Consider the following 13,731-nt stretch of genomic DNA (forward strand, 5'->3'; position numbering starts at 1 on the left):
GAAGTCACACAGCTGACAGTTGGTGGAGCCGGGATTTGAACCCCTGACGTCTAAAAAGGCCAACTGCGGAAACTCTGGTGGCATCTCGTGACTTTACTGGCAAGATTTGGCCCAGAGTCCTTTGGGGCTGACTACTGAATATATGTATATATGTGTATATATATACCTGTATATATGTATACATGTTTGTACATATTTATTACTCTATTTATTTATTTATTTATTTTACTTGTACATATCTATTCTATTTATTTTATTAGTATGTTTGGTTTTGTTCTCTGTCTTCCCCTTTTAGACTGTGAGCCCACTGTTGGGTAGGGACTGTCTCTATAGGTTGCCAATTTGTACTTCCCAAGCGCTTAGTACAGGGCTCTGAACATAGTAAGCGCTCAATAAATACGATTGATGATGATGATGATGATGAATAATATAGCAAGGAGCACATTTTCAGGATACTAAATGACTCAGGCTAAGTCCAATCTTGATAAAATAGGCAGTCTGCTCCACTCAACCCAAAACTTCGAAAGACCGGCAATTTGGCAAGGCTTACGCCTTAAAGAGGGTGCAGTCCTGCTGGGTGGCTGTGGGCCACAGCCTGGAGGCATTCACCCATCTGCAGGTACGCCTGGAGTGTCTAAAAGCTCTAGGATGCATTGCCCCCACTGCATCTTGGACAGCATTAGAAAAACCTTCGCAGAATACACCGAGCATTGCCATTTTGCCATCTTTAGCAATTTCCTCAGCGTTAGCTACGTACAATAAGATTCTGAAATGCAGTCGGCTGGCTGGCATTAAAGCAATGCTTATCGTAACACAGCTTCGCTGGCAAGATGAAAGGAGAATGGATACACTTGTGGTTGCTGCAAAGTGAACCGAAGTAGTGATGCCATACGCAAGGAGGGCAGAAGAAACATTTTATAGACATAATGAAATCCCATCTCCAACAATGTCAGCTGTGGACTAATGGCAGACAGGAATGGTAAACAGACCCAGGCGGGCATGTAAAAATCAGAAACTGTGAAAAGACAGATCAAAAACCAAAAATGGGGCAGGAATACCAGCTTGATGGTTTGTGCCTTATGAAAGGGGTTGTCGGATTTGAACTGGACATTTTGGCCACCACGGAGCAACAGGGTGTACTCTGATCACCAAGAGGCATCGTCTTTGAAAACAGAGGTCGGCTACGTATTGATCCAATGGTCTCAACACCCTTGGAACTGTATCCTAATGAAAGGCTGTTTTTTCATTCATTCATTCAATCGTATTTATTGAGCGCTTACTGTGTGCAGAGCACTGTACTAAGCACTTGGGAAGTACAAGTTGGCAACATATAGAGACGGTCCCTACTCCACAGCGGACATTTCTCCCCCAAAACACAACTCCCTGGAAGTCTCACAGGCTCAGATATTAGAGATTTGCTTTTACTGTTTCTAGACTGTGAGCCCACTGTTGGGTAGGGACCGTCTCTAGATGTTGCCAACTTGTACTTCCCAAGTGCTTAGTACAGTACTCTGCACACAGTAAGCGCTCAATAAATACGGTTGAAACAATGAATGAATGAACTAGGGGAAATACATCAAACTGTGACTGATTTCAATTATCAAGGGGCTAATTAGGAGCAAGCCTGACCACCTCAAAAAACCCTCAATCCCAACAATCAATCAATCAATCGTATTTATTGAGCGCTTACTGTGTGCAGAGCACTGGACTAAGCGCTTGGGAAGTACAAGTTGGCAACATATAGAGACGGTCCCTACCCCACAGTGGACATTTCTCCCCCAAAACGCAACAACTCCATGGAAGTCTCACAGGCTCAGACACTAGAGATTTGCTTTTACTGTTGCAACTAGTGGAAATAAATCAAACTGGGCCAGATTTCAATTATCAAGGGGCTAATTAGGAGCAAGCCTGACCACCTCAAAAAACCCTCAATCCCAACAATCAATTAATCGTATTTATTGAGCGCTTACCGCGTGCAGAGCACTGTACTAAGCGCTTGGGAAGTACAAGTTGGCAACATATAGAGACGGTCATCATCATCATCATCAATCGTATTTATTGAGCGCTACTGTGTGCAGAGCACTGTACTAAGCGCTTGGGAAGTACAAGTTGGCAACATATAGAGACAGTCCCTACCCAACAGCGGGCTCACAGTCTAGAAGGGGGAGACAGAGAACAAAACAAAACATATTAACAAAATAAAATAAATAGAATAGATATGTACAAGTAAATTAAATAAATAAATAACTAAATAAATAAACAAGTACTTACACCAAATTCTTTCACTCCTCTATGGGGTGTCTTGGCGTAATTCCACAATTTGATCATTGACACTGTGGTGGGCAGATCAAAAATAACATAAACCCTATTCACCTGTCAGAGGAAAGAAATCATTTTAATAGGCATGTTTGGTAACAAAAAATATATTAACTAAAGTTACCCTACAAAAACTATACAAAATCAAAAAAAGGAAGGAAAGATTAAAAAAAACTGGAGTGGGGTCGATATTAAGCAACACCAACACCTATCTCGCTGTAGGGTTTCAAGAACCTTGAATGGTTGTGATGCTTTTTTGCCACAGGTTTAATTTTGCATTTTTTAATCTTTCTGGAACAGATATTCAGCTTTTTTCTTGGTTGGCTGCATTCTGTAACAACGGCATAGCACCGCTTTATGCTGATCTGGCTGTTTGGCAGCTATTCTTTCGGGTTCCCACATTTCCCCTTATTATTCAGATCCAATTTGTAATCCACCTCTGGTCTGCCTCGCCTGGCACCGTGGCCATTCGCCAAACGTGCCTGAAGAGCCCAGAGCTGAATGGGGCTCAGTGAATATCTATCTCTAGCAGAAAAGGAAAATCCTCGCAAAGTCAAATCTCCTCCATTTTGGCCCGGGTTTATCGTTCCTATTCCTTTCTCCAGACCTCATAAATTAAGTTTAAACAGGAGCGTGCATTACAGAAGCAGGCCTGGATGATTTACGAGTGCGATGATGAACACTTTTGAGTGCCAAGTCAATTAAACAATTTAAGACAGGCTGGAAGGACTTATTGGCTTTTGGGGGCCCATTCCCTCAGCTGGTCTTTTATGATACTTTTCCTCTTTGAGCTAAACAATAAAAAAGTGTATCGTTAGATAAATAAAAATGATTCACTACTGAACATAAATAATAGTAATCTGAAAAACTATGCAGCTGTTTGCGGCTCCATACTCCGCTTAAGACACTGACATTCACTTGTTGCCACGGGGACAAATTATAGCGATGTCACCACATTATTGTATTTCTTTTCTTTCAAAAGTTGACTTTTTTCTCCAAATGTTTTAGTCTCCTGCAGCTGCCTTCAGTTGAATCATCAATGCAGCCCCAAGGGATGCTTACTATCAATAATATTATTAATAGTAATAATAGTGGTATTTGTTAAGCACTTACCATAGAACTGTGCCCAGTGCTTAGAACATTGCTTTGCACATAGTAAGCGCTTAATAAATGCCATCGTTATTATAATTAGCACTGTACTAAGGGCTGGGTAGATACAAGATAACCAGGATAGAGGCAGTCTCTCATGGGGCTCACAGACTAAGGTGGAGGGAGAACAGGCATTGAATCCCCATTTTACAGGTGAGGAAACTGAGGCACAGAGAAGTTAGGTGACTTGCCCAAGGCCACACAGCAGGTAAGTGGCAAGTTTATTAACTCTGAAGTTGACAAAATAAAAGAGAGGCCCGGTCAGGGTGAACACAGAATTGTTCACCAAATCCCACAAGAACAGGGTAAGTACATACTCAGGCTTGGAGATATGCCAAAATGGAATAATCTGAGAACCTTGATGAATATATCAATGCAGGCAGAGTCATTTATCTACTAATTGTGTCCAGGAGGCCTTCCCAGACTGAGCCCCCTCCTTCCTCTCCCCCTCCCCATCCCTCCCGCCTTACCTCCTTCCCCTCCCCACAGCACCTGTATATATGTTTGTACAGTTTTATTACTCTATTTTACTTGTCCATATTTACTATTCTATTTATTTTGTTAATGATGTGCATCTACCTTTACTTCTATTTATTCTGACGACTTGACACCCATCCACATGTTTTGTTTTGTTGTCTGTCTCCCCCTTCTAGACTGCGAGCCCGTTGTTGGGTAGGGACCGTCTCTATATGTCACCAACTTGTACTTCCCAAGTGCTTAGTACAATGCTCTGCGCACAGTAACCGCTCAATAGATACGACTGAATGAATGAATGAAATATAGACTGAAATGTAGTGAAAGCATTAGAGTTGTGTTCTTTATTATGGTATTTGTCAAGTGCTTACTATGTACCAGCTTGGCTCAGTGGAAAAGAGCATGGGCTTTGGAGTCAGAGGTCATGGGTTCAAACCCCGGCTCCGCCAATTGTCAGCTGTGTGACTTTGGGCAAGTCACTTCACTTCTCTGGGCCTCAGTTACCTCATCTGTAAAATGGGGATTAAGACTGTGAGCCCCACGTGGGACAACCTGATCACCTTGTAACTTCCCCAGCGCTTAGAACAGTGCTTTGCACATAGTAAGCACTTAATGAATGCCATCACTATTATTATTACCAGGCACTGTATTAAGCACTGGGGTCTATAAAAGCTAATCAGGTTAGGCACATTCCCTGTCCCACATGCGGCTCACAGTCTTAATCTCCATTTTGCAGATGAGGTAACAGGAACAGAGAAGTTAAGCGACTTGCTCCAAGGTCACACAGTGGCGGAGTCAGGATTAGAACCCAGGTCTGCGCCCTTTCCACTAGGCGATACTGTTTCTCTATTGCTGCTCCTTGCATTTCTCCTGTACGTGACAGTGCAAAGACCAAGTACAGTGCCACACTGACTAGGAGGCCTTCCCAGACTGAGCCCCCTCCTTCCTCTCCCCTCGTCCCCCTCCCATCCCCCCGTCTTACCTCCTTCCCTTCCCCACAGCACCTGTATATATGTATGTACATATTTATTACTCTATTTATTTATGTTACTTGTACATATCTATTCTATTTATTTTATTTTGTTAATATGTTTAGTTTTGTCCTCTGTCTCCCCCTTCTAGACTGTGAGCCCACTGTTGGGTAGGGACTGTCTCTATATGTTGCCAACTTGTACTTCCCAAGCGCTTAGTCCAGTGCTCTGCACACAGTAAGCCCTCAATAAATACGATTGATTGAATTGTCGGCTGTGTGACTTTGGGCAAGTCACTTCACTTCTCTGTGCCTCAGTTCCCTTATCTGTAAAATGGGGATGAAGCCTGTGAGCCCCCCATGGGACAACCTGATCACCTTGTAACCTCCCCAGCACTTAGAACAGTGCTTTGCACATAGTAAGCGCTTAATAAATGCCATTATTATTATTATCTCAAGCCACACTGACAATCTGGGCAGAAACAGCTAATGGTGTATTTCAATAGCTGTCCACGACCCTGGCTAGACTCTTGCCAGCAAGGGGGAGCATTGAGGTACCACCGTAGTTACTGCATTATTCCTGTCTGTCTATCCTCTTGAAAATGACGGCGCTGAAGGCATCTTTCCGGTACTATGGCATCTCCTCCGGGTTCCATAAATCGAGGAGGAAAAAACTTCTAATCTCATTCACCCCTCACATCCAAGCCGTGACCAAAACCTGCCGGTCTCAGCTCCACAACATTGCCAAGATCCGCCCCTTCCTCTCCATCCCAACCGCTACCCTGCTCATTCAAGCTCTCATCCTATCCCGTCTGGACTACTGCATCAGCCTTCTCTCTCATCTCCCATGCTCGTGTCTCTCTCCACTTCAATCCATACTTCACGCTGCTGCTGCCCGGATTATCTTTGTCCAGAAACGCTCTGGGCATATCACTCCCCTCCTCAAAAATCTCCAGTGGCTACCAATCAATCTGCGCATCAGGCAGAAACTCCTCACGCTGGGCTTCAAGGCTGTCCATCCCCTCGCCCCCTCCTACCTCACCTCCCTTCTCTCCTTCTACAGCCCAGTCCGCACCCTCCGCTCCTCCACCGCTGATCTCCTCACCGTACCTCGTTCTAGCGCCTGTCCCGCCGTCGACCCCCGGCCCACGTCATCCCCCGGGCCTGGAATGCCCTCCCTCTGCCCATCCACCAAGCTAGCTCTCTCTCCTCCCTTCAAAGCCCTGCCTGAGAGATCACCCTCCCTCCAGGAGGCCCTTCCCAGGACTGAGCCCCCTCAGCCTTCCTCTCCCCCTCAGTCCCCCCTCTCCATCCCCCCCCATCTTTACCTCCTTCCCTTCCCCCACAGCCCACTGATATATATGTATATATGTTTGTACATATTTTTTTACTCTATCTTATTTATTTATTTATTTGTACATATCTAATCTATTTATTTTATTTTGTTAGTATGTTTGGTTTTGTTCTCTGTCTCCCCCTTTCAGACTGTGAGCCCACCCTGTCGCGTTAGGGACTGTCTCTATATGTTGCCAATTTGTACTTCCCAAGCGCTTAGTACAGTGCTCTGCACATAGTAAGCGCTCACATAAATATGATTGCTGATGATGATGATGATAAGCAGCAAACCGCCTCCTTTTCCTTGTAGATCGTGGCAGGTCTGCCTTCAAGTCAGGGGCTCTCTGATTGTTCACGGCTCGGCCTGCCGGTTAGTGACCTTCTTCAGGGAGTTGGAACCAATGCCCCTGACTTCCCAAGCTGGCAGTTTCTCTACTGCTTGTTGGGCTTAGACTTTAGAGCCGTAGAAGGTGTGTTCAAGAGACCGTCTGAAATATAAATAATAATGATAATGATGATGGCATTGTTAAGCGTTTACCTATGTGCAAAGCACACTGTTCTAAGACGACTGGGGGGATACCAGGTGATCAGGTTGTCCCACGCAGGGCTCACAGTCTTAATCCTCATTTTACAGATGAGGTAACTGAAGCTCAGTGAAGTTAAGTGACTTGCCCAAGGTGACACAGCAGACATGTGGCGGAGCCGGGATTCAAACCCATGACCTCTGACTCCAAAGCCCGGGCTCTTTCCACTGCTTCTCATGATATCATAGTATCATGATATCACCGCACTCTTTGCAGGAGTCTCTCCTTGGAGTGATGAGGCCTTCCCAAGAGCCTTAGTAGAGGAGCATCTGCACACGGTGAGCGCTCAAGTAAAATACGACTGAATAGAATGAATGAGGAAGCCATTTTCAGTCTTCAGTATGGGACTACAGTAGTAGGTACATCATCATCATCAACTTCAATTCGTATTTATTGAGCGCTTACTGTGTGCAGAGCACTGTACTAAGTGCTTGGGGAAGTACAAATTTGGCAACATATAGAGACAGTCCCTACCCAACAGTGGGCTCACAGTCTAAAAGGGGGAGACAAAACCAAACATACTAACAAAATAAAATAAATAGAATAGATATGTACAAGTAAAATAAATAAATAAATAGAGTAATAAATATGTACAAACATATATACAGGTACAGAGGTGCACAGTTTAGAAAAGCAGTGTGGCTTAGTGGGAAAAGCCCGTGCATGGGAGTCAGAGGCCGTGGGTTCTAATCCCAGCTCTGCCACTTGTCTGCTGTGTGACCTTGGGCAAGCCACTTAACTTCTCAGAGCCTCAGTTACCTCCTATGTAAAATGGGGATCAAGACTGTGAGCCCCACGTGGGACTAACTGATCACCCTGGCTCTACCCCAGCGCTTAGAACAGTGTTTGGCTCATAGTAAGCGCTTAAATACCATCATCATTTATTAGACTGTAAGCTCCCTATGGGCAGGGATCACATCTACCAACTCTGACAGACTGTACTTTTCCAAGCGCTTGGTACAATGCTTTGCACCCACTAAGTGCTCAATAAATACCACTGACTGATTCAGTGCTGTTTAGAAGCTCCAGGCTTGATGATGGTTGGCACAATTCCAGTTCTCTTCAGCTTTGGCAGTGCTTCCTTTGAATTTTAGGCTTCTATAAGAATAATAATGATGGCATTTATTAAGCGCTTACTATGTGCAAAGCACTGTTCTAAGCGCTGGGGAGGTTACAAGGTGATCAGGTTGTCCCACAGAGGGCTTACAGTCAATCCCCATTTTACAGATGAGGGAACTGAGGCCCAGAGAAGTGAAGTGACTTGCCCAAAGTCACACAGCTGACAATTGGCAGAGCCGGGATTTGAACCCACGACCTCGGACTCCAAAGCCCGGGCTCTTTCCACTGAGCCACGCTGCTTCTATAAACTCCTCTCTCTCTCTCAAGTTCGTTAGGGGTTATTAAAGGGGAAGTTGGGGATATCAGAAGGGGAAGAAAAAGGTTGTGAGAAGGCACAAAAGAGATTTAGATAGACTCGTGGAAGGTAGATAACCAATCAATTACAGCAGCATGGTGTAGTGGCTAGAGCACAGGCCCTGGAATCAGAAGGTCATGGGTTCTAATCCCGTCTCTGTCACTTCTCCGCTGTGTGATTCTGGGAAAGTCACTTCGTTCGTTCATTCATTCAATCATATTTATTGAGCGCTTACTGTGAGCAGAGCACTGTACTAAGCGCCTGGGAAGTACAAGTCGGCAACATATTGAGAAGGTCCCTACCCAACAACGGGCTCCCAGTCTAGAAATCTTCACTTCTCTGGGCCTCAGGTACCTCATCTGTAAAATGGGGATCGGGACTGTGAGTTCCACATGGGAGAGGGACTGTATCCGCCTTAATATGCCTGTATCCACCCCAGCGCTTAGTACAGTACCTGGCATATAGTAAGCGCTTAACAAATACCATCATTATTATTATTCCAAGGGAAATTTGGGAACAGTACGAACTGCATCTCTAATCATATGGATTTAATTCAAGGAGGAAAGATATTACACAGGCTCTCCAAGTGACCTCTCGTACCTCTGTCGGAGACGAAATGAAGAGGCTCCAGTGTAACCCACTCTGGCATTTCTCAGGCTTGTATAGTCTAATAAATTATATCACTAAAGCAAAAGGCAGACAGTTTCCCCACCCACCTTTAAAAAATACAAATAATCTTTACCAATCCGGGGAGGATAGGGGCCAGCCACATGTGTCTGCCATCGCTTGTGTCGTTCACTTGGTCGATGAGCTTGTCCGGAGTTCGGACGTCTCCGCACACTCCCTCTAAAGTATTAACACTGTCTGGGAAAGCAGCAATGTCTGTGGGGCAATTAAGTTGTAATATTGCAAATCAAATGGAGTGCTCTATATGCCATATTCCCATCTCTACTTTCTGCGAATCTTTATTACACTGGCAGAGAGACTCAGGAGAGTGTTGGGGCAGAGAGCTGAAGGGGAACCAAAAAGCTAAAACTATGGCTCCTATCAGGTAATTGGGTCAGCTGGGGAGCCAAGTGGGAGATAATTAGAAAAAAAATGAGGGATTAAAGAAGGCGAAGGGAGTAGGTGTATAGGGAGTGGGGTGGACTTGTTTCAGGAATAGTAAATTGGAGGAAACTGGGCAGAATTGTGTTTAGCTGAAAACTCAGAGACTTACACAGCGATTTGGAAAAGAAAACCTGGAGTCCAGCTGAAATTCAGGAGGTTGGGGAAAGGTGGAATGTAATGACAGGGTTTGGAAATCTGGGCCAAAATTTGAGGTAGGACCTTGACATGGGCACCCCCAGCCAGCAGGCGTAAATATTTGAGGAAGACCTCAGGCTGGGTTCACCGCCTGGCTAGAATCTTCCAGTGATCTGTGGGGTTAAGGTGGCCACGACCAATTCTGGAACTATGTAATTAGGCGAATGCCACCATACCAACTTTCTCAGCCCATCACGCAATCGAAAACATATCAATTTCATATCCAGAGTGCGAGGGGAAAATCCTCCTCTCTAATGAAGGCGGATACTTTAGAATGGCTATTCAGGGGCCTCCAAATCAGCTCGACTTCTTTTGTACGAGGCACACATGTAGAGAGGCAACCCAAGACAGATTTGAATTAGGTTTCTGTGGCTTTCCCAGCTCACGGTTTGTCACAGAGGTGTCACCTAATTGATCCCCCACATGCCAATTGTATCCTTTATGCCTATAGAAAAGTCGGCCTCCAATCTATTGAGGCATTTAATGACTACGTCTGTATGTATTGAGCAGCAGGTGATTTTTGAAAGAAATCCTCTTGTTGGAAAATCTGGTTTGGGCCAAGATCAGCATCGAGTAGGGCTACTGATCCATGCTGAGCTAAGTTAGCGGTTTTGCGTTGTTTACGGATGTTCATCATCATCATCATCACCAATCGTATTTATTGAGTGCTTACTATGTGCAGAGCACTGTACTAAGCGCTTGGGAAGTACAAATCGGCAACACATAGAGACAGTCCCTACCCAACAGTGGGCTCACAGTCTAAAAGGGGGAGACAGAGAACAAAACCAAACATACCAACAAAATAAAATAAATAGGATAGATATGTACAAGCAAAATAAATAGAGTAATAAATATGTACAACCATATATACATATATACAGGAGTGGACCCTATTCATGGACCATAGGCCTAGTTGTTCTGCCTCAGAACTCACCATGCGAATCTGAACACGAATGCATCCACCCGTCAGGCTGCACGTTGGATGTTTCTAACCGCAGTCTTGCCCCCCTTCCCCTCCCTGAGATAGTGTCCAGGGCCGTCCTAGGGACAAGACCGGCTGAATGACTTGGAGGTAGACCCTCCAGGGAGTGAAATACGATTGATTGATTGTAATCAGACCGTCTCCTGAGGCAATCAAGCAGTACATATGAGGAAGGCCTCCTGGAAAAAAATACAGTTCGTGCCGGCTCAACCTGGCAGTTTAAAGATTTACCTGGATTCCTGTTATCAAACCCTCCTGTTAGCTGACTAGCCTGTGCGGTATCATTACGACAGTTATGATACTCACAGATAGTGTGACATTTTAACAAACAGCTTTTAGGTGTGCCCCATGCAGGCACGGCCAGTGGGTTTTTTCGGTAAACAGATTTCTCCTAGACATACGCAGCGTGCTACTCGCTCCTCCCGAATTTCCACAGATCTACAAGGAGAAGGGAAGGGGAATTCAAGGAGGGCAGAACATCAAGGATACTGTTTTCAGACAAAGGAATTTTTTCTCCATGTTCGTCGTACAACTCCAGCCCATTTAGACCGATGTAGTATGGATCGCCCCAGCTGGTCAGAAGCTGAAACTGGAAAATGACTGGGATGGATTAAGGAAAATCACTTTTATGGACATATAAATGAAGCAAAAATTAACAAAAGTGTCAAGAAAGATTAACTGCGCTGCCGAGAGGGAAACCAGAAGTTGGTAGAAGTTCAAAATAAATAGTCCAAGTGTAAGGTTGCCACCTTCTATTTTCATTTTGCCTTTCTCTACGGAACTCATGAAACATTTCAGATCTGCTTTGTTCAAACTTCACCTCCGCGGTTTAGTAATTTCACTGTGGGCAGGGAACGTGTTTACCAACTCAAGCGCTTCGTACAGTGCTCTCCACACAATAAGTGCTCAATTAGAGGGCTGAGAAGCAGTGTGGTCTAGTGGATAGAGTACCGGCCTTTGAGTCAGGACCTGGATTCAAACCCAGCTCCACCATTTGTCTGCTGTGTGACCTTGGGTGAGTCACTTCACTTCTCTGTGACTCAGTTACTTCATCTTTAAAACGGGGATTAAGACTGTGAGCCCTATATGGGACATGGACTATGTCAAGCTGATTAGCCTGTATCTACCCCAGCGCTTCGTATGGTGCCTGGCGCGTAGTAAGCACTTAAAAGTACCATAAAAAAATACAACTGACTGGCTGATTGAAGGGAGTATCAAGGAATTAAGGATGGGATTGCGAGTCCACAGATCTCAGTCCTAAAACCATCATCATCATCAATCGTATTTATTGAGCGCTTACTATGTGCAGAGCACTGTACTAAGCGCTTGGGAAGTACAAATTGGCAACATATAGAGACAGTCCCTACCCAACAGTGGGCTCACAGTCTAAAACCAGATCTGTGAGCCCGCTGTTGGGTAGGGACCGCCTCTATCTGTTGCCGACTTGTACTTCCCAAGCGCTTAGTACAATGCTCCGCACACAGTTAGCGCTCAATAAATATGATTGCATGAATGAATGAATCTTCTAACTGCCTCAGTGTAGAGCTTTTGGCCCGGGTCTCCTAATCAGTAAAATGGAGAAGAAAGACTCTGGGCACATCCATGACCCATTTGGACTTTAATCTCCCAGTTGGCAGGGGACATGTCTACAGTTCTGTTATATGTACTCTCCCAAGCACTTAGTACAGTACTTGGCACACAATATTGAGTCCTCAATAAATATGACTGATTTGAAGAAACTTTTAAAAACAAGACATGCCAACTGAGGAAAAGGCCTGAATAATGAGTTGCCCTGTAGTCACCCGGATCTAGGACCAGCATAAGGAGAAAGATGTAACTTTCCACGCTCACGTCCAGTGTTAGAGAGCCATTATCTGAAGACGTTTTTGAGGCTCTTTAGACTGAAGATAAACTTGGGGAGACATGAAGTCTAAGGTAAACGGGGCACAAACAAATGAGATACATGGGTTGCTATAAACTAAAATGACATTCCTACTCACTGCCTCCCTGATTTGGCTGTCTAAACTACAAATGGAGGCCAAGGGGAAGAAATGAGGTCGCGCACCTGTGCCTGCCTAATTTATTTATTTTGGACCACTTTAATTGTAAATCTTTTCATACTTACCTCCTCCATTTACCTCCTTGGGGGAAGGGAATGTGTCGCTTTGTTATTCCCAATTTCCCAAGGATGTAGTACAGTGCCCAGAGTCGGTGCTCAATAAATGCTCTTGCTACGACTACCACTACTAGAAGGTAACAGGGAGAGGCCCACTTTACTGCCTCCTGCCTCCCTTGCTGGGATGAAAGGGCAGTGGTGCAGTGGAAAAGGGGACTCCCTACTTGGCAGGCTTCATCCAGGGTACAGGGATGCTCATCCTCTTTCCGCAAATTCAATGCTTTTTCTTAGAAGAAACACAACTCCTTAAATCTAGGAGAGCAATTGGTGAACACTACAGAATACGGGAAGCAAATTCTCTTGGCACTGAATTTCGATTAGGTGGGCCAACGCATCCTGACACATCTTCCCAAGAGGCAGAGGCACCTTATAGAAATCTCAGTTCGATACGGTAATTCAGTCCGTCAGTCAGTCAATCGTACTTATTAAACGCTTACTGTGTGCACAGCACGGTACCGAGCGCTTGGGAGAGTCTGATATAGCAACAAACAGACACATCCCCTGCCCACAGCTAGCTTACAGTCTAGAGGGGGAGACAGACGTTAATATTAATAAATTCCCAAACAAGCTCTATGGAAAGCTAGGGCTTGCCCAGTAAGGAAGGATACAGCCACATGGCATTAGTGGGGCTTCATAGTCCATGCTGGCTTGCTCCACGCTCTTCCCATCAGACCTGCTACATCGTGCGAAACAAAAAAAAAAAGAAACATAATATTGGTGGATTATTGCAATAAATAAAAGTAATAATGGCTCCCACTACCTCTCCCATAATTTCATCCCCCCCCACCCCCGCCACTAATTACTTTCCAGTGGATTAGGCTGTGTATTAGGATAGTCAGCCAGAAACTCGGAGACCTAATCCCAGCTTTTCCACTGGCTTGTGAAGGGCCCTCAGCAGGGAATTTTAAATACCTAAAAGCTCAGAGGGCGATTCCAAATTCTGGGGAGGGTGAAGGTCCGTTTATTTTATTGGATAGTCTCAACCCCTTGGGCTTTCTTTCTTTGGGGAGCATAAATGAGTCAAAT

At 44.9% G+C, this 13,731-nt stretch overlaps 1 protein-coding gene across 3 annotated transcripts in view; it reads right to left on the bottom strand.

Annotated features, from left to right (window-relative positions):
* The window catches only part of LOC119942307 (katanin interacting protein), a 174,122-nt gene that overhangs the window by 10,493 nt on the left and 149,898 nt on the right, over positions 1-13,731 (bottom strand). For 2 of the 3 annotated variants that reach the window (XM_038763018.1, XM_038763017.1), the window contains exons 23-26: positions 13,314-13,381; positions 11,019-11,129; positions 8,985-9,124; positions 2,272-2,373 (exon numbers count right to left, since the gene is read on the bottom strand). In XM_038763018.1, the coding sequence (XP_038618946.1) occupies positions 2,272-2,373; positions 8,985-9,124; positions 11,019-11,129; positions 13,314-13,381 (421 nt within the window). The remainder of the gene's footprint in view (positions 1-2,271; positions 2,374-8,984; positions 9,125-11,018; positions 11,130-13,313; positions 13,382-13,731) is intronic. The other variant, XM_038763019.1, reaches the window with a different exon arrangement.

The sequence above is a fragment of the Tachyglossus aculeatus genome, chromosome 21 (assembly GCF_015852505.1).
Source record: "Tachyglossus aculeatus isolate mTacAcu1 chromosome 21, mTacAcu1.pri, whole genome shotgun sequence".
Classification (NCBI taxonomy): domain Eukaryota; kingdom Metazoa; phylum Chordata; class Mammalia; order Monotremata; family Tachyglossidae; genus Tachyglossus; species Tachyglossus aculeatus.